At 39.3% G+C, this 18,926-nt stretch overlaps 1 protein-coding gene across 1 annotated transcript in view; it reads left to right on the forward strand.

Annotated features, from left to right (window-relative positions):
* The window catches only part of cemip (cell migration inducing hyaluronidase 1), a 107,179-nt gene that overhangs the window by 61,509 nt on the left and 26,744 nt on the right, over positions 1-18,926 (forward strand). The window contains exons 12-14 of the mRNA XM_008292738.1: positions 6,533-6,702; positions 9,168-9,377; positions 10,844-11,049. Of these exons, the coding sequence (XP_008290960.1) occupies positions 6,533-6,702; positions 9,168-9,377; positions 10,844-11,049 (586 nt within the window). The remainder of the gene's footprint in view (positions 1-6,532; positions 6,703-9,167; positions 9,378-10,843; positions 11,050-18,926) is intronic.

The raw sequence follows: 18,926 nt of genomic DNA on the forward strand, positions 1-18,926 counted from the left end.
TCTGAGCCGAAAATAGAGGAAAGGTTCCTGAGTTTAAAATAGACATGGTGTCTGTTTGTGCGATGGGTTTGCTGTGGTTTGCCCTGCAGTAAGGGAAACATATGAATATCTGCCAACTAAATCGTTACCAAACAATTTCTTCACCAATATGTTTGTGAAGGTGTGTTATAACACGTTTTAAAATGTTGGAATTCAGCTCCTGTGGGAAACCCTGAAAAAACCTGCTCAAGTTAGGGTACCGATAAATGATTATCGAATAATCTTCTTCTTTTTTTTTTTTGAAATTGGGCCTTATGAAGGGTCAAATCAGGTTTTTTTTTCATGATTCTGAATTGATTGTTAGCATTTATATTTCACCACAAACACTCCATTGTTGAAAAAGGCCACACTCACGTTTACATTTACATTCAAAGCAGCTTTTATTTCACATCCTATGATGACAATAATGATGATGATGATAATGATTATTGTTATTGTTATTATTATCATTTGTTGAAGTAATAGCAGTGTTATCATTATTACCTGTCAGATAGAGTTGTTTTCCCATGGCCAGCAACTGTAGATACCATATCCACCCTGTGACAGAAGAGCAGGTAGCCCCTCTGTTTTTCAGAGAGAGATTCTTGGATTTTTGGATGTCATAAGAGCTGTTTGATGTGGTTAAGAAGAATCTCTCTTCTCTGGAAATCAACATCGTCATCATTATTGTCATCATAGTAAAAATATTAAAAATAATAAAGGAGGCAGTGATTCAGGCTGGTAATGCGATTTTCCAGTACGTTTATCATGGACCAGATACTACATTGGGTGAAATTTGGTACAACATGTTCTCAAGGAAGGCAGTGGCAGGATACATAAAACCAGAGACTCTACCTCCAATGGAGGGTGCAGCTGCACAGTATTCACTCTGAGCCTACCTGCACACCCAGGGCTGCATCCTTCTACAGAACATGTCTCTGAAGCCCAGTGCCTATGGATGGACATTAGGTGTGCATGGGTATGAGCCAGTTCCAACACTAGACTCCATGATTCCTGAGGAGCTCCTGAAGTTCATGAGCTGTAATTGGCATGGACATTGCAGCTACAAGAAGAATGGGGTCACAAGCATTTCAGCCTGTGGAATCTGTAAAGGCATGACATGTAGAAACTGCAGTCATGATGTTGTTGAGTCTGAAGAAGACGTAGACAATGACTCTTGAAGCTTCTGTCATGTGAATGAGAAACAACTCTGAGTGTCACATAAGTATGTGAAGTAAAAGCAACTGTGAATGTAAATGTAAAAGTGAGGGTGGCATTTTTCAAAAATGGAGTGTTTGTGGTGAAATATAAATGCTAATAATCAACTCAGAATCATATATATATTTAAAAAAAATTGATTTGACCCCTCATAATTTGCTTAAGTCCTGATATTTTTAAAAAAATAAATTTTTCGACAATCATTTATCGGTACCCTAACTTGAGCAGGTTTTTTCAGGGTTTCCCACAGGAGTTGAACAATAACATTTTAAAACATGTCATAACACACCTTTACAAACATATTGGTGAAGAAACTGTTTGGTAAGGATTTAGTTGGCAGATTTGTGAAACATCTCATAAAATGTCCTTACCACTGGCATCGATTGGTTACTTTTTTAAGATGACTATTGTTCATGTCGTCATGTGCTCCTCACCCACTACCTATGAATTCCTCCTTGTTTATTTTGAAAATGTACTTTTTAAAAATTAAAGGGATTGTTACGCAGAATATGAAACATAATACCTTTTATTCTTATTATACATTTTCTTTCTTTAATCTAAGAGACAATCACCACTTATCACTTCGGGGCTTTGTACATATATAAACAGCAGCCAGACTGATAATATTATTTGTGGCTGTGCTGTTCACACACTCCAACTGCGACGACTTTGAAATGTCCTCTTTTAAACCAAGCTCTTTTGGTTCTTTATGTATGTCTAGCATAACCTTGTCAAGAGAAACTGTTCAACTAATGTGTACATATTTTATCTTTAATGTGTGTTTCACATCAAATGATAAAATCTGAGTCTTGTAGATTTCTTCATATATTTCCAGTTGTGATAATACATAATTAAGAATTTGAGTAAAAAATGGCAGTCATTTGGTTGGTTTATTGTCTGATAGGGTGCAGGTGAAGACAGCCCAGGGCAATGTGGAGTCAGTGGAAGGTGTTTGGTCTGAGTCTGAGCCAAGGGAAAGTCTAAGCCTACATCCTGGAGGGCTGAGTGTTCTTGACTGAGCCCATTCATGCTGGCAACACATTCACATACTAACATGAACAACCATGAACACATGCACATCAATGTTCTTTCTGTTTTACTGCTACACATTTGACACAGTTCTGCATCTTAACCCTCACTGTTCTCCTGTATGAATCCAAATGGTCTTTGTCCTTTGGACAAACTTGTGGTGCCTGCAGCACTAAAAGTCAGCAGTAGCGTGACATGATGTTATCCTCTAATAGTTGTCACTTTTCAACACCAATTCACAAACTAAAAATGTCAAGTTTGCATTTCTTTTGCTGTGGATTTAGGAGTCCAAAAGTGCTGGCGCTTCCCTCCTGCCTGGATGCATTAGAAGATCAGTTCTTCTTGCCCCCCCCCCCACATTCCACTTTGTTTGTCATCGAGTTTCTGACTTCACCCGGTGTTTTGCCATCCAGACGGTAATCCTGCTTCTGTGAGCCTGAGGCTTCTCCTCAGAGCTCCTGTCACTCTCTGCGTGACTGTACTCCATTTCATTAATTCCTCGCGTGTCACTTTGCAGTATCGTTTTTGAACATGGAGTGATAATCAAGTCTATCCCCCAGCCCTTGAGGTTATGCACAAACAGGGCGTTTGTGTTGTTTTTGTTGTTGTTGGCAACTGAGAGTTGGGAGATGGATGAGAGAGACAGAGACAGATAGCCCAGGGCTATTTATCGGTTGGAGTCCAATAATGCGTGCCTGGGTGTTACATGTTGAACTTTTGACAGCTTTAAATGGCTCTCCAGTTCATTTTGCACCAGGAGATTTCAGTCTGGAAAACATCCACTGAGAACTGAGAATTCCCAACAAATAAATAGCAAATCAGCACACTCTGGAATATTTACATGATGAACCTTCTACAAATTCACAGATTTTATTAACAGCTATGAGAACTTGAGACAGTCGGTAGTTAAATAGTCAAAAGTATATGGACATCCAAACAACGTAGAGGACAACCACATACTAAAGCTATATGTGACAATGTAACATGGATTCCAACTTCACTGGCATTGTTGTGCTGCTATAACAGCCTCCACTGTTCTGGGTTCAGGTTTTCGCCAGATGCTGAAACTTGGCTGAAGGAATTTGCTCTTGTTCAACCATACCAGCATTAGTTAGGTGTAGGACTGATGTTAGCAGATAAGACCTGACTGTATGGGAGGATAAACAACAATAAAGCATGATTGTAACATTTCATGGGCTATTTCTGGGCACACAATTATTCTGGTTTTAGATTTTGGTTGATAATGTAAAATTAAGTAATCTTGGAGTCCAAAAAGCTGCTCTTGTAGTACAGCTATAGTACGTTTGAAAAAGTCAGGCCAACTCCCAGCCAGAGAATGATACAATTATCCTGTTCACAGGTTCATGAATTGAACACGTGATTGAATGACATTGAACTGTCATTCTTTCCATCTTTTATTTGAAATGATATCCTCGCAGTACCTTCTGATCTCAGCTAAGGAATTATTTAACAATTTGTGAACAATCGGTAGCTCTCAAAATAAAGTGAATATCCATCCATCCATTATCTATACACCGCTTAATCCTCTCTAGGGTCGCAGGGGAGGCTGGAGTCTATCCCAGCCGACTTAGGGTGAAGGCAGGGGACACCCTGGACAGGTCGCCAGTCTATCACAGGGCTACACTTAGAGACAGACAACCAAGCACACTCACATTCACACCTACGGACAATTTAGAATCACCAATTACAGTGGGAGGAAGAACCCAGAGAGAACCCACACTGCATGGGGAGAACATGCAAACACAGAAAGATCCCAGGTGTCTTCACTGTGACGCGAACTGGTGACCTTCTTGCTGCGAGGCAACAGTGCTAACCACCGCTCCACCTTGCAGCTCTAAAGTGAATATATAATTTAAAAAAATAAAAAAAACAAGTCCAGTTATTCCCTCCAAGAAGAGAACATGTGATAGACTCACAGTAGGCTCTGTGGTAAAGTGGGATCTAAAAATGTCTTTTAAGGCATTGGCTGTTGGTGTTTTAAAGACAGTGTACTTTTTGAGTTCTGTGCTGGTGGAGGCAGTAGGAGGAGAAAAGACATTAAGTGTGTGGGTATGTGATCTTTATCTCAGATTTCACACTTTCTTTGATGTTATTTTTTGGCATCACTGTGTTTTTCATACTCAGCACATTTGTGCTGTGTGAGTGTGGAGGAGTGTAGGATGTGTGCAACAGTTTCATTTTGCTGTTCTTTCTTCTTATCTCAGCTTTACATAGGATCGTCTTTGTTCTCTTCATCCTCACTGCCATTGGATTAGGGGTTAATTGTCCTTCTAATGAGCTACATTATGTAAAATGCCTACTACTGTAGCTTGCAAACTTGCCAACACTGTGGATGAGATTAGTCTTGTTTGACCAGACCATCCATCCATCCATCCATCCATCCATCCATCCATCCATCCATCCATCCATCCATCCATCCATCCATCCATCCATCATTTCCTTACACTGCATAATCCTCTGTGGGGTTGTGGGGGGCTGGAGTCCATCCCAAATCTTAATAACAAAACAAACAAACTGTTATTGACATGGAAATAAGAGAATAACTCTGCCATGTTAATTCTAAATAGCATTGTCTCTGTACCTAAACAGCAAGCTCCCACCATGGCAGCCCCTTGCATTTTTTAAAAACACATTGCTGGTATTGGTTTGAACAACAGATTAGTGTGATTGTACTGCAAGCTTGAATGTGGGCAGGTTGGGGGGTGGAAAAGGGGTTGGCTTTCTAACTTTGTCACAATGATGAACTCAACCCAGGGTCAGCTTTTCTCTCTGTCTCGCATATATGTTTGCATTAGTATGTTTGCCAGTGCCTCTGCTTTTACACTCTAATTATAAGTTGTGCTTGCTCATTCTCCTTGAAATAGAAACAAGTCTGCTACTGACTGTGACTCAGCCTCACCACCATGTCCTCCATCACAATTATCTAAAACATCTGCACAACCGCAAACAAAGACGTGCATACACACGCGCGGCCACACACACACACACACACACACACAAAACTGTTCTTTTCAAAGTTTCTAGTCAGAATGGGCATCTGTTTAAATTGCACTTAGCATTGAATGGACTGTTAAGTAGAAAAGTAGTGACGCTTCAGACAGCACTGTCAGGAGATAAGTGTTGAGACATCAACAGATGTCTCCATATTGTGTTTTTGTTCATTTGAAAATTTGAGCCTTCCAGCTGAGACATAATGTGCGTTTGTGTGTGTACTTTTATTTCTCATGGATTGATCTGACACCGCCACATTTTTACTCACTCTGAGTTTATTTTTCACTGCACTTCAATTAGAAACACAACCATGGCTAGAAGTAAAGAACTCCAAAATATATTTTGTGCAGTGTAGCAAAGTTATAAAATGGTAGAAATAATTTATTGTTATTATTTATTTATTAGTTCAATTTCTTTTATTCATTATTTTACCATAATGGAAGCACCTGGAATCAGTTCTGTTCAACATTTTTCTGAGTGTCATTCACTGATATTGGAAAACAGTTGGTGCTCTACATCCGTCCATCCATCCATTTTCTATACACCGCTTAATCCTCACTAGGGTCAGGGGGGGCTGGAGCCTATCCCAGCTGACTTGCGGCGACACCCTGGACAAGTCGCCAGTCTATCACAGGGCTACACTTAGAGACAGACAACCAAGCACATTCACATTCACACAATTTAGAATCACCAGTTAACTTCAACATGTTTTTGGACTGTGTGGGAGGAAGCCGGAGAACCCAGAGAGAACCCACGCTGCACAGGAGAACATGCAAACTCCATGCAGAAAGATCCCGGGTGTCCTCACCGGGACACGAACCGGTGACCTTTTTGCTGCTAGGCAGTGGTGCTAACCACCACGTCACCTTGCAGCCCCCGGTGCTCTACATGCCATAGATATTTTACTACTTAGATTTTTATCATTACTACAAACTAAGTGTTTTCCACACTACTCTGGGCATTTAGTTCTGGAAAAAAACTACACCTCACTGAATGCATTTCTTAACAACTGGGTAACAACTTGCCCCCACTGGATCCTATTTTTGAGCCACTCTGCATTTAATTTATAGCTAGCATGCCTTTAAACCTGACAGTGCGTTTTGGGTTTCAGGTTAGGTTCATCTTAGGATTAAATTTTGAGTAAGGGTTAGGGAAGTAATCAGTAGGTTTAGGTTTAGGATAAGGCTGCAGGAAAGAATAGAAGTCAGGGTAATGTCTTTGATGAAATTGTGACTTTGTGTGTTTGTATGTGCAGGTAAGGCCCAGTTCATCCACGTCGGTGAGGAGGTGGACGGGGTGGATATGAGGGCAGAGGTGGGCCTGCTGAGTCGCAACATCCTTCTTCGTGGTGAGATGGAGCCTGGCTGCTATGGCAATGAAGCCTGCAAATTCTTCAGCTTTGACACTTTCGGTGGACATTTGAAGGTACGCTGTTGTCTTCACCATATCATTTATAGTAGGCAATGAAGCCATTCACAACCAGTTATCAGTATGCAGTGACTTGTTACAGAAGAAGAGGAGATGCGAATGTAGGACGAAGGGAGGCAGCTAACAGTTCAAAATCCAAAATTCCAGCAAAAACAGCAAAAGCAAAAAACTGGCAAAATTTCAAAAACACATACAAGGATAACAATCAGTGGGGCAAATCATGCCGACAAGGAGCAGGGAACAGACAAAAAGCAGTGACAGACAAATACAACAACAACACAAGCAGGACTCAGGGAGCAGTCCTAAGTGACTGGAGAACAGATACGCTGGAGAGCTCAAAATGTGTGTCAGAATTTGAAGCAGACAGGCTGGGCCACTGAGGAGGATGGCCATAGGGTGGAGCCATCATGGTCTATGGTGGATTCAAGGAATTGCACAAGATTCTGTTGAAATCCAAAGAGGCAATGGTTAAGTTAAAAAAAAAAATGTAATTAAGGCGTTTTCATTTAAGTATTTACTGTATTTTTATTTGTTCAAAGATGGAATCAAAGACAAGCGTGTGACAAAACAGTTCAGACTGGTTAAGAATGATTTTTTTTTTTGCGTTAGATGATTTGATTCAGCAAAACTTCAAAAACAAAGAGATTATGGTCCGATAGCCAACATTATAATGAGCATTAACACAATAGCTCAGAATTTTTGTGAACACTCTGCACAACCTTTCAGGAATCAGAGTGGAGAATCATTATCATGTGATTTTATTTGGGCGGGTACTTACAATATTATTACGTATGTTCTATTTTACTATCATTAGAACATGCTTAAAATGACGACAACAAGGTGTTCTTGTTTCATAGATATAATGTTTATGACACTGACCATGTTACTCTAGCATGTTAATATGGAATACCAAGTAAGGCTGATGACAATATCTACAAAATAAACAAGAGCATTAGACAAATTGGAATCTTGATATGATGATTGTGCTTTCTCAAAGCAATACTAGTTTGAAAAACAGTTAAAGCTCATACTGGTTTCTGCATCTGAGGAATGGATGAACAGATTTAGCTCCTTGACAATTGGGCAAACTCCATCCACTAATGGTTGTGAGATGCTGCTGAGAGTTTGGGAAAACCGCTAACTGTAAACCAAGGTGGAATGTTCCAGTTTCTTTATGTGATGGATTGACCATCCAATCCATGTTGCCATCCTTAGACTGACTGTAGGAAAATGTTTGCAAGGCTTCTGGATTGAAAAACTCTCATGTTGCCATTTGCACACACAGAACCTTCCACCAGTTAGGATTCAGTGCGCTGATGTATGATTGTGCATAAAATTAGAGAAGATTAAAATGGTCTACAAAACCAAGGCTGCATGTATCATCCTGTCAGCCTGTCAACAGGAGGAAAACAGGCAGCGGTGAGAGACACTGAGAGGTAGAAAACAACAGGATAACATAGAAGGGTAGAGAGAGAGAGAGAGTGAGAGGCTGTGGTTGTATTTCAGCTGTCTTCGTGCCTCCCTCTCCCCAGGGCAAGCCGTCATATTATATTATAAATTTCGATCATAGCTTAATGTCACATATTTCTCACAAATGGGTGTATGTACCGCACGTACTTCCAATTCACACAGACACAGAGAGGAAAGTCCCATTGATTCTTCAGTGAAGCCATTCTAAATGAATGCCTCAGAGCATACTGCCCCCATTGACAGCTGAGCCATTACTGCTGAGTTAAAACCTTGTATTGTATCCACTATTAGTAGCAAGTCACGAGCTGAGTAGAGTTTAGGTTTTTTTTTGTTTTTTTTCCTTTTGACAGCAGGAGGTTTGAGAATTTTCTGAAATGTTGTTGAAAATACTGCATTCTTTTATGATTTGGTGCAACAATGGCTCTGGTTTTTGGAACAAAGCTGTTTTTAATTTACTGAGTCGATATGCTCTCTAATGTCTTTTATTCACTGATGAAGTCCTTCTTTATTCGCCACATCAACTCTTAACTGTCTTTACCAGCGTGTTTAATTCTTTTTTCATAGTCTCTCTTCTTTTTTTCGTTCTTTTCTTAATCTCTTTGTCATTGTTGCATTAACTGTCTAGCTTATTACCTCTCTCCTACTCATTCAGTTCCACCTTTTTGGGATTTTTTTTCCCTTATCTCTCTTTCTGCCTCCATCACTTCTTTCCTCTGCTCCTTACATCTGTCATTTCCCCTCCCCCCCACACTCTACCTTCCTTTCTCTCCTTTGAACCTTGCTCTTTTGTTTCCTTCCCCCTGTTTTTGAAGTATCCCTTCATTCCCTCTTCGCTGCTATTTTACTAACACCTTTTGCTGAAATTGTTTATATATTATGCATTCCCCTATTTTCAGTTCCTCTTTTTGTTCAGTGTGATTACAGTTGAAGCTGTCATTCAAGTGATGCAGCAACCCACAGGAATGATGTCATGTCTCTGCTGTCACTGTCAGGTGGAGCGAGGTTTCAGGGCAGTTCATATATCAGGGGTGGAGCTCCAGCACATGGGCCAGCAGACGATGGGACACTATCCAGTCCATTTTCACATGAATGGAGATGTGGATGAGAAGGGAGGCTACGATCCCCCAACATACGTCGGCAATCTATCCATTCATCACTCTTTTTCCCGCTGTGTAACCATACATGCCTCCAATGGACTACTGGTCAGTAAAGATTTTATTGAACTGTGGCTTGTAAATCTGTTTTTACTCACATGCATTTGGGACAACATTAAAGAACTAGGTGTTGTCAGTGGTAAAGTCATAGATGCAGACTGGGTAGTAGTATTGATCTTCTCATGTAATTTAAAGAACTGAAGCAAATAAGCGTATTTCCAAATATATGAAACTATTCTTTTAAAGGTCATTTTATACCATATTGTTTCAAGTAGCTCAGAGCTTTGCACATTTTTATCTGACGTCCCTCGACAGGCCGTAGTCACACATCTAGTGACAATATTAGACAAAATGTAGGGTACATAACACACACACACAACATAACTTGGTGTAACACAAACCAAACACACATGGAATGTTTGTACAGTGAATTTTAGAAACAAAAGTATGTACGCTGCAAAAATACAGCATATTCACATTCAGTGATTATAGTTGAGGAGCTTTTAACCAAATAAATCAGCGTCATGGGCAGTTAATGGATTGCAGGAAATTCTAGTTACAAAGCACTACTCAGGTACACATCAAGCAGGTTGGTCCCTCACTTATTCTCCTCTAGGTATCCTGGATCCACGTCAGCATTAAATCCCCTGAACACCGTAGTCCCAAAGGTTTCTCAGTTCATGTGATGCACACAGGCCCAGAAAGGCTTTCTCCAGACCAATCATTACAAAAGATACCACTAGACACAATGAAAACATTTTCTGACTGTGAGAAACTTTGTATTTGTTCCACTCTCTGTGTGTTACCATTTTCTTCACTTGGGAAACAACAACAGCAACCTCCAGGCAGTAACCTGCCACACTAAAAATGAAACTGAAACTGAAAGTTTTGTTGAGGATTTGGATCATGCAGTATGGCAGCACAGCTCGTTTTTGGGGTTTTTTTTTGGTTTTTGTTGGTGATGCATGCAAATGTTCGTCCAAAGAATTCCACTGGTCACTATTTTGGATGATCAAAACTGCCTACTTTGCTGATGACTTTGATAAGCTTAAAGAAACACAAACAAGCCAGAGTGTTATTTATTTTTTATTATTTTGAAAAGCAGAAGGATGGTGCAGCCAGACAGTTCTACAGAAAACCTCATGACATTTCTATCAAGGTCAAAATAAAGTCTTTCGAAAAAGACATAAAACACAATTTTTTTGGATTATTCGACCACAGCCTTGGTGAGAAACCTTGATTACAATAATTGTCTTAGAACACAGTTCTCTCAATACACCATGAAGGAGTTTTTACTCAGAGACCCAGAGGACAGATACTCTGAGCTAATGTGTGACAGTAACAGAGGAAATTCATGTGTTAAATAGTGGTGCATTAACAGAAAGTGATGCAAAGATGAGGAATTAGGTTGTGTTAAGTTGAGTTGCTTGAGCTCTTTGCTGGCAATTATTTATCCTGTTACATTTGTAGTGAAAGATATATGCTGGTGTGACAACATGTTTGTTTCCTTCCAGGTAAAGGATGTGGTGGGCTATGACACACTAGGCCACTGTTTCTTCACGGAGGATGGTCCAGAAGAGAGGAACACGTTTGACCACTGTTTGGGTCTGATGGTGAGAGCAGGGACCTTGCTGCCTTCAGACAGAGACAGCAAAATGTGCCGTGACATCACTGATGGAGCGTACCCAGGATATGTGGCCAACCCACGGCAAGACTGCAGGTAAGGCACATACGGAAACTAATGCACGTTTTAGCCTTATCGAGATCTCCAGTGGATCTGCCTGGCTGGTATCCATAAATTTCCGAAGATTTTAAATATGCCAGGCTTAACTTTGCACTTTTTTTTCCCTGTATAGTGGAAGTACAGAGTGAAAGAAAATCAGTGATGTTCAAGCTAAAACAAATGGTTTTTATATCTGCACATCATTTTTTATTTTTTATTTTTTTTGCCATAAACTTAAGCATGTAAGTATTTGGACAGTTGCACTTTTTTTTTTTCCTTTTCAACTTGTGTGTTTCAGCACAATCATATTAAAATAAAATAATGGGTATTACATCAGTGTACCAGCTTTAATTTGCATGGGTTTACATCAGTAGGAATGCTGCGGGGGTCATTTCAATGTTTTGTTCCCAGATTGCAGAGGTTCAGAAGTACTTTGAAATTTGTCTATTGCATCGTTTTTAGTTGTTGTTGAATATTAAATTCCCCCTATATGAATGTTATCATTACATGTTATGCTTTACAGACAACCAAAGCACCAGGATTCCAATAATAGTTTCTGTTTTAGAAAACTGATCATTTTTTCACAGAGAATTAATTACATTGCTCTGCATTGCCTTCTGTAAAATTCTCTAAAAGCCACACCAGTTCATCATTCACTTCACCTGTCAATGGTGTTAATGTTGTGGCTGAATCATGTAATTACCTTAACTTTAACCCTATCGATAATTACTACTTGCCTAATCCTAACTCTCGCCCTAATCTTAACTTTTAATCTAAACCTGAGCTCAAACCAGGTCTTCAAACTACATTTATTGATTTACACTATGGGGCCTAGTTTCTTGTTCCCAAACGGAACTCAAGTTTCCTAAATGTGACTGTGTTTGATTTATCATCACAATTACGCCGTTTAATATAAATTAAATCCACAAACCGTGTATACTTTGTTCACCATTTTTCTGCTTTTCTAAACTTTCTATTCAGTTCAATCCCAGTGTTTTGAATGCAGTTGAATAGAAATCCGCTATAAGGATATGAGCAGATAATGTGAAACACATACGGATGTCTAAAGGCACAGCATATTAGTTTTTTTTTCCCCTCTAAGATAACCTACCCTCAGGTTGCACACATTACAATCACTCATGGAATCAGCATAACTCTTTCTACTGATAACCGTATCTCTTATCCATCCTGGCTGATCAAGAGACCGGCATGAATTAGTCTTGTCAGACTGCTTCATATGAGCCTAAGCCAAGCAAAGCTGGAATAGTTACAGAGAACAAGGCCTGTTTTCACGTTCAGTAACAACAGAAGTGAGTACGCACCGGTGCAATGATATTTAAATGTCAAATTAATTGAAATTGAATCACCTCTTAATAATTGCATTATTTCTAAGTTGCACTGTAGAGTTTTTCCTCTTGTGTAAAATTAAAAATCTAAAGTTCTGATGCATTTTTACAAATACAGGCACCATGGAAAGAACACAATGTAACAAGTCAGTCCACCGTTCATTACTGAGATTCTAATCTTTTATTTTTGTCATTACTTTATACAGCCACCTTAATTTTGATGACAGAATAGTCGTCCTCAGGCAGGAAGGATACCAGTGTTATACACATTTTTGGAGAGACCATTCTTCATCTTGTTTTTTTCAGCTGTTCTTTGCTGGAGGGGTGGCGTTGCCCTACTTTTCTCTTTAAAATATCCCAAAGTTGTTCTGTGGGATTGAAGTCAGAAGATATACTGGTCATGGTCATAGTTTTCACTTTTTCATTCTTTAGTAGCTGTGCTTTGGATCATTATCATGCTGGAGTGTTTCTCTTCTGCCAAGCTTCCGCAGACTGGAGGCTCATCTCATTTCACTAATTTCCGCCTCCTCGTCTCCTCTGTCCTCTTGCCCGTGACCCAGAAATCAATCTTGGTGCGCCATCACGAAGGACATCTCAGTTCCTAAAATGCACCTTGAGAGAGAGAACGGAGAAGGCTGCTGGAGGAGCTATGAAAGAGGATGCCCGAGTGTATTCTTGCAATATTCTCCATCAAGTCTGTTCTGCACCCATAATAAAAGAGGTGTGACACACAGCTGGAATATACATTCAATCATCAGTTGTGTGTGTTTTATTTAGTTTTACGTCCACCTTTATTTTCTGACATGGTGAATGGGCTGCCCTTACATAACGCTTTTCTACCTTAGTGCTACTTAAAGCACTTTACAATGTTTTCTCATTCACACACATTCATACATCAATGGCAACAGAGCTTTAATGCAAGGTGCTGCCTGCCAGTGGGAGCGTCTTGCCCAAGGACATTTCAACCTGTGGAGGAGCGACCCACTGTAGCACCTGAGCCACAGTCGCCCTCAATGACAGATTCAATTTATCTTTGCACTGAGGATTCTAGTGTTGGACAAATTTCAAGAGAGATGTTCTGCCATTCCTCAGAGACTGTTTGTTTTTTTTAGCTACTATTTGTTTGATAGGTTGTGTTGCACTACCTTTGTCTTTAAATATCCCAAAAGTGTTTTATGAGATTCAAGTCAGGCAACTTGACCAGGTCATAGTTTTTACTTTTTTTTTTTTTTTTTAGAATATCTTGCTTGGATTTTACTCTTCTGCCAAGTTTCGGCAGCCTGTGAGTCACCTTGTCAGCAAGTGTTTTGATGTATCCACAGGCATTCATGATGTCATCTTCTTAAAACCTCTGTGCTTGACTGTCAGGACTATACATTTACTGTGGTGGTCCTGGTCAGGTTCATTCCAGACATGTTGGTCCTCATCTGAGCCTCACAAATGCGTCTTTGTTTCATCTGACCAAAGACTGAGCTCCCAATATTAAGGCTTCTTTTTATGTTCTTTAGGAATGTTTGATCCGTCACACTGTCTGAACTGTCATAGCCCTGTGCCAAGTCTGAAACCTCTGCCCATCTGTTTTTCAGAGCTACATTGTGCAAGTTGTGCACTGGCCATGGCGTCATTTTTGGCAGGTTTCCACTGTAGTTACTGGTACTATGACTCATTCTTCACCTCATGGTTACTGCTTCAACTGGGTTTTAGCAGGTTTTTTTTTTTCTTTAGGCTAATAGAAAATCACATGTGCACTTGATCTGGTTTTGGTGATCACAGGTCTTGTTTTCTTGGGTTTCTTTTTGGATTTCCTTTTTCTTTTTTTTAACTGTGTTTTTTTATTGTTTATTGAGAAATGCTTTTCAGCTTAGCAAAATTGCAGTTATTGACAAGTGATACAAATGCACAGGGGTGCACTCATTTTTGTGCACTCACACTGTTGTATACTGTGTCAGTTATTCTTCCTGTATTAAGGACTAACTGCAGGGCAAAATCACAGGCACCAACAGATATAATATAGAAAATGATTCATAATATTTCAGACTGAATATTATTAAATTATCAAAGGCACTTGTATTGGCTACTATTATAATCAGATGTTGTGAACTCTGATTTCATTGACCTCTAGTTCCCAAACAAAGAAATACAGATAGATTTGATGATAATTATACACTGAACATTTATTAACTACTGCTACAAACAAGCAACAAGACAACAATGAGGTAATAAGCAACTAACTGTGAATGAATAAATACAGATAAACTGAATAATTAGCAGTGATAGTCACTGGAAGTACTTGGCAGAGCTGTGATACATTTTGAGTTACACTGGAATTGAGAAGACAGCTATAGTTACTAAACTCAAAAACCCGTTTAGCAGAGAGAAAATGATACTTGTGTAGCCTTTAAATTACTTGCAGGGTCATCGTGTGACGTCAGAAGAAAGAAGCAGAGAGACAGGGCGGCATCAGGGTGTGTCGTGGTCCGGATCTGCTGCCTTAGTCGGTTCTGGAACACAGAGACAGGACGACACCTTTGCATAGTTGCCCTGAAAAAATGTGCCAAAGTAAAAATACTAAGAATCAAAGCTCATAGTTAGGAAGAAAACGTTTACACTGTTTCCGCTGTGCCCTGGTTTTCAGGATCTTTTTTATGGTAATTGTGGAATTTCAGTACACATAAGGGGAAGCTTCTAATAAAAGTGAGAATACAACTACTGCTTTAGGACCAATAATTTTAATTTTTTATTTTCTTTTAAGACAAAACACTATGCTTGTCAACTTAAAAATAATTAAAAAATACTGTACAGTGATACAATCTTGAATCATTTAACATTTAGTGATACTGCACAAGGATGTACTCACTTCAGTTGTATACTCCACAAGGGGAACATTAGTATTGTTTTCAGGCAAATCCGAATCATATCCTTAAAATGGCACATTTAAAAGCAAGGATGCATTTCTGCAACCCATCATTCAGTAAAGATGATGGGTGAACCAACAGACTGATGAATGGATGAACACTAGACTGTTTTTGGAATGCTACATTTCAGACAATACAGTCTACTGTGGTTCATAAAAAACAGATGAGTGTCATCCAAATATTGTGTAAAGATGGAATTTTCTGCTAAAAGGTTTCCGAATACCGATCCCTTCTTTTTTTTTTCTTTTTTTTTTTAGTATTCAACATGGAACATTTTACACAAGATGAACATTGTGGATTTTGTCCTCAATCACTTGTGTTAGAAGTGCATTACGAATTTAAATCCTGTTAAAAAGTTACAAGCTACAACCAACAGGCGGTGATGGTTGCTCTTTCTACCATGTACATACACAGATTAGAAGGTGGCCTGTTTTTGCCTGTGAACTATCACTTGGTTAGCGAGGAATTATATTTAAAGCATAAAGATGCGGCTTTGAATATAAAGCAGTTTAATCCAGGTCACATGACATTTTATCTCACCACACTGCCTCTGCCTTTAGCAGCAGAGCATAAAGGCTAAGGTTGTGCATAATGGCAGTGGTGTTCACTGATATGGAGTCATCCACCTGCTCTCTGTCATGGAGGTACTGGAGGGATTTGCTGTTTCTAACATTATCTCAGCCTCTACTTTCTGCTCCTTTCCTTTCATGTTTTTCTTCTTTCCTCTCTCCTCTCCTAATTTAATAATTTTCAATTATAACAGGCTGGTTATACACAATGCATTGTATTTCTGGGCATATTGAGGCATATTGCCCAATTTGTCTGTATCATTGTATTCTGTAATGATTTCGAAAACACAGTGTATTATTAGTGGTTAAAAAATTCCAATTTAATCAAACATGATTGCACTAACAACGTTCCCCACTGTAAGATTTATGATGATTAATTTCCAGTCAGCTTTTCACACTCCCTCGTGGCTTCTTCTGTCTCTCCTTCCATTATTGGTGCGTATGTGTTGAATTTTAATGCTCAGATGAAAACAATAAATTGCAGTCAGATTTGCCAGGAACAGGAGACATCTGGGCTACACGAAGAGGAAGAACTGTCATATAAACTGAGCCAGATGAATGTGCTGGGAGTGTGTGTGTGTGTGTGTGTGTGTGTGTGTGTGTGTATAAATTATCCATCCAAGCCATCTCCTTCAGAGCAAACAGCAAGACATGGCAGCTAGTTGGGTTTTCAACTTTTTTGCCCTCAGAGCTTTACAGCCTTCCTCTGGATCTTCTTTATTTGACAGAACACCCTATGTTCTTCCTCTCAATAAACGTGGTCGGAAATTTGAATTAAATGCAGATCATCAAGTATCGAAACAAGTTTGTCTTGCAAAGAACACTTGAGTTACTTGTTAATGAACAGCTGAAATGACTTTGTACTAATTCCATTTTAGTCTGGCTTTAGGGATAACCTCAGCACCACTGTCTTTAGTTATTAATAATAGCAACAACAAAAAGGGAAGCAAAAAAACACTGTGCTGCACCTTTTTATTGATTTAACAAAAGCTTTTGATACAGTTGGTACAATTTGATGCAGACTTTCTTCTCTGCTTTTTGACAATGGTGGCCACTGATGATTTCACAATTATCTCTCTGATAGGCTGCAGTGGCAGGGTAGGTTATATTCTGTCCTTTTTCCTCACCTTGACAAAGGGAGTTTTCCAAAGTTATTGTGTTTGTATGTCCTTGGAGCGGCTTTAGTCTCTATGTATTGAAAAACATATGACCTGCTTTGTGCTGTTTTAACTTTCATCATGACATGGTCCTATATTTCTAACTTTAGGGAATCTACTTCTAAACTCCACATAAACATCATCTTTACTTTCTTTATAGAAACACATTTCCCCCCCCTTTATTTAGAAGTAAAGGGATTGTTGAAGCAGATTGTTGGATGCTATTTATGGAGACTATGTATCAGGAACTGGCACAAAGGTAGTAATAAGTTCTCCTTCGGACGGGATGTAATTGTAAAAGCAATTTCTCTGTAAAGGGACCAATAAAGTATTATCTTATCTTATCTTACAACATGTTGCGTCTTCCAGATGTCTTTGGATTAATTTTGTCAACGCGGTAGCATCTGTACAAGATACAGTAATTAGACTTTTTAGGTACCTAGTTGAGAACTAAATTAAGACTGAGTCAAAGGTGGGTGTGTCTTGTGGATGTTTGCATCTTTTTCAACATGTTTTATGTTTCTAACTACCAAATACCCAGAAAGTGCCCCACTTATGGGCTTTGTAAGGCATTGGCGGTGCACTGTATAATGCCTTTATGGGAGGTTTGAGGAGGTTTGTGGTCTTCATTGTAAAATGTGAATAGCCATTGAGGGACGCCTAAAGAATTTTTTAAACAGTCACCAAAATAGATTCTGTTTCCCTCGTCCTTCTAACAGTATCCGTCCATGCAGGTCATTTTTGCTTTAGTTTAGGTGAAAAGGTCATAATCCATTGTGATTATTGATATACAAAAGGAATTCTAGTGTTTCCGCTGTCATCTCAGGGAGATCTGAGAATAGAGTTGCAGAACTACAGATAGAGACACAAGGTGAATTTCTTCTCTTTTCCTGTTTACGGTGAAATGTGCACCATTACAACCCTGTTACTGCCAGAGCACTCTTGGACTTGTCGGTATATTTGGTGTCAAACTTCAAATTCACTTTGGTTTAGCTTTGTAGCTTTGGCAGAAAACCAGACAGAAATTCAAGGCAACTACCTTGGCTGTGGACAGCTGGCCAGGACAGCACAGCCACACCCTCCACTGGAAACACTTACCTGAAGGTTCCAGTATGCTTCTTCCGAGCAGCTTGTTGGATTGCTGAAAAGCTTCACAACAGCCCTACGCAATAGTTTGCTCAGTGTCATATGGAATTATTATGATTATTATTTTTTTAAACTTTGATTTCCAGAATGTAATTATATCCTTCTCCATGGAATCTGAATGGAGGAAAAAGTCTCAGAGACAGATATTTAACAACACTAGTAAATAGGACCAAAACTATGTAAGTATGTGTACAGAGAGTTGCCACCAAGGGAGGAAATGGTGTTCCATAATTTGGGTGAAGTAATATTTTAAATGTGTGTTAGTCAGCACCTTTACGTTGGTTTGGTGAGGTACAAGTAAAAATAATTAATCCAATTAGCTGCTGTAAAGCAAGACCACAAATATATTTTGTCAGCATTTTTCCTCCGTGGCTTTGTCATTGTAACGGGAAATGTTTCTCCTTGTTGAAAACTAAATTAGTTCAAGAAAAGTAGTTTCCCCTCCTTCAAGCCAAGTCCATGTTTCAGTGTCTGCAGTGAGAGCAGCTGCTTTACACAGATTTCCATGTAAATGATTCAGTGGTGCCTGGAAATGTATCAGCATGTTTGAATGACTCCAGCTTATGTGACCTTAACTCTTTGTCACTCTGCTAAATAAAATGTCCCTGTTGCATGATATTCCTGTATAAATTATTTTCAGTCCCAATACATGGGTTCTTAATGTAGCTAACTAATTCATGTCACAAACATGGCGAATCTTGTCTCTCCCTGTCATCCCCTCAAACACAAGAAGTAGCCTGC

This window comes from Stegastes partitus, unplaced genomic scaffold (genome assembly GCF_000690725.1).
Source record: "Stegastes partitus isolate 25-593 unplaced genomic scaffold, Stegastes_partitus-1.0.2 Scaffold828, whole genome shotgun sequence".
Lineage (NCBI taxonomy): Eukaryota > Metazoa > Chordata > Actinopteri > Pomacentridae > Stegastes > Stegastes partitus.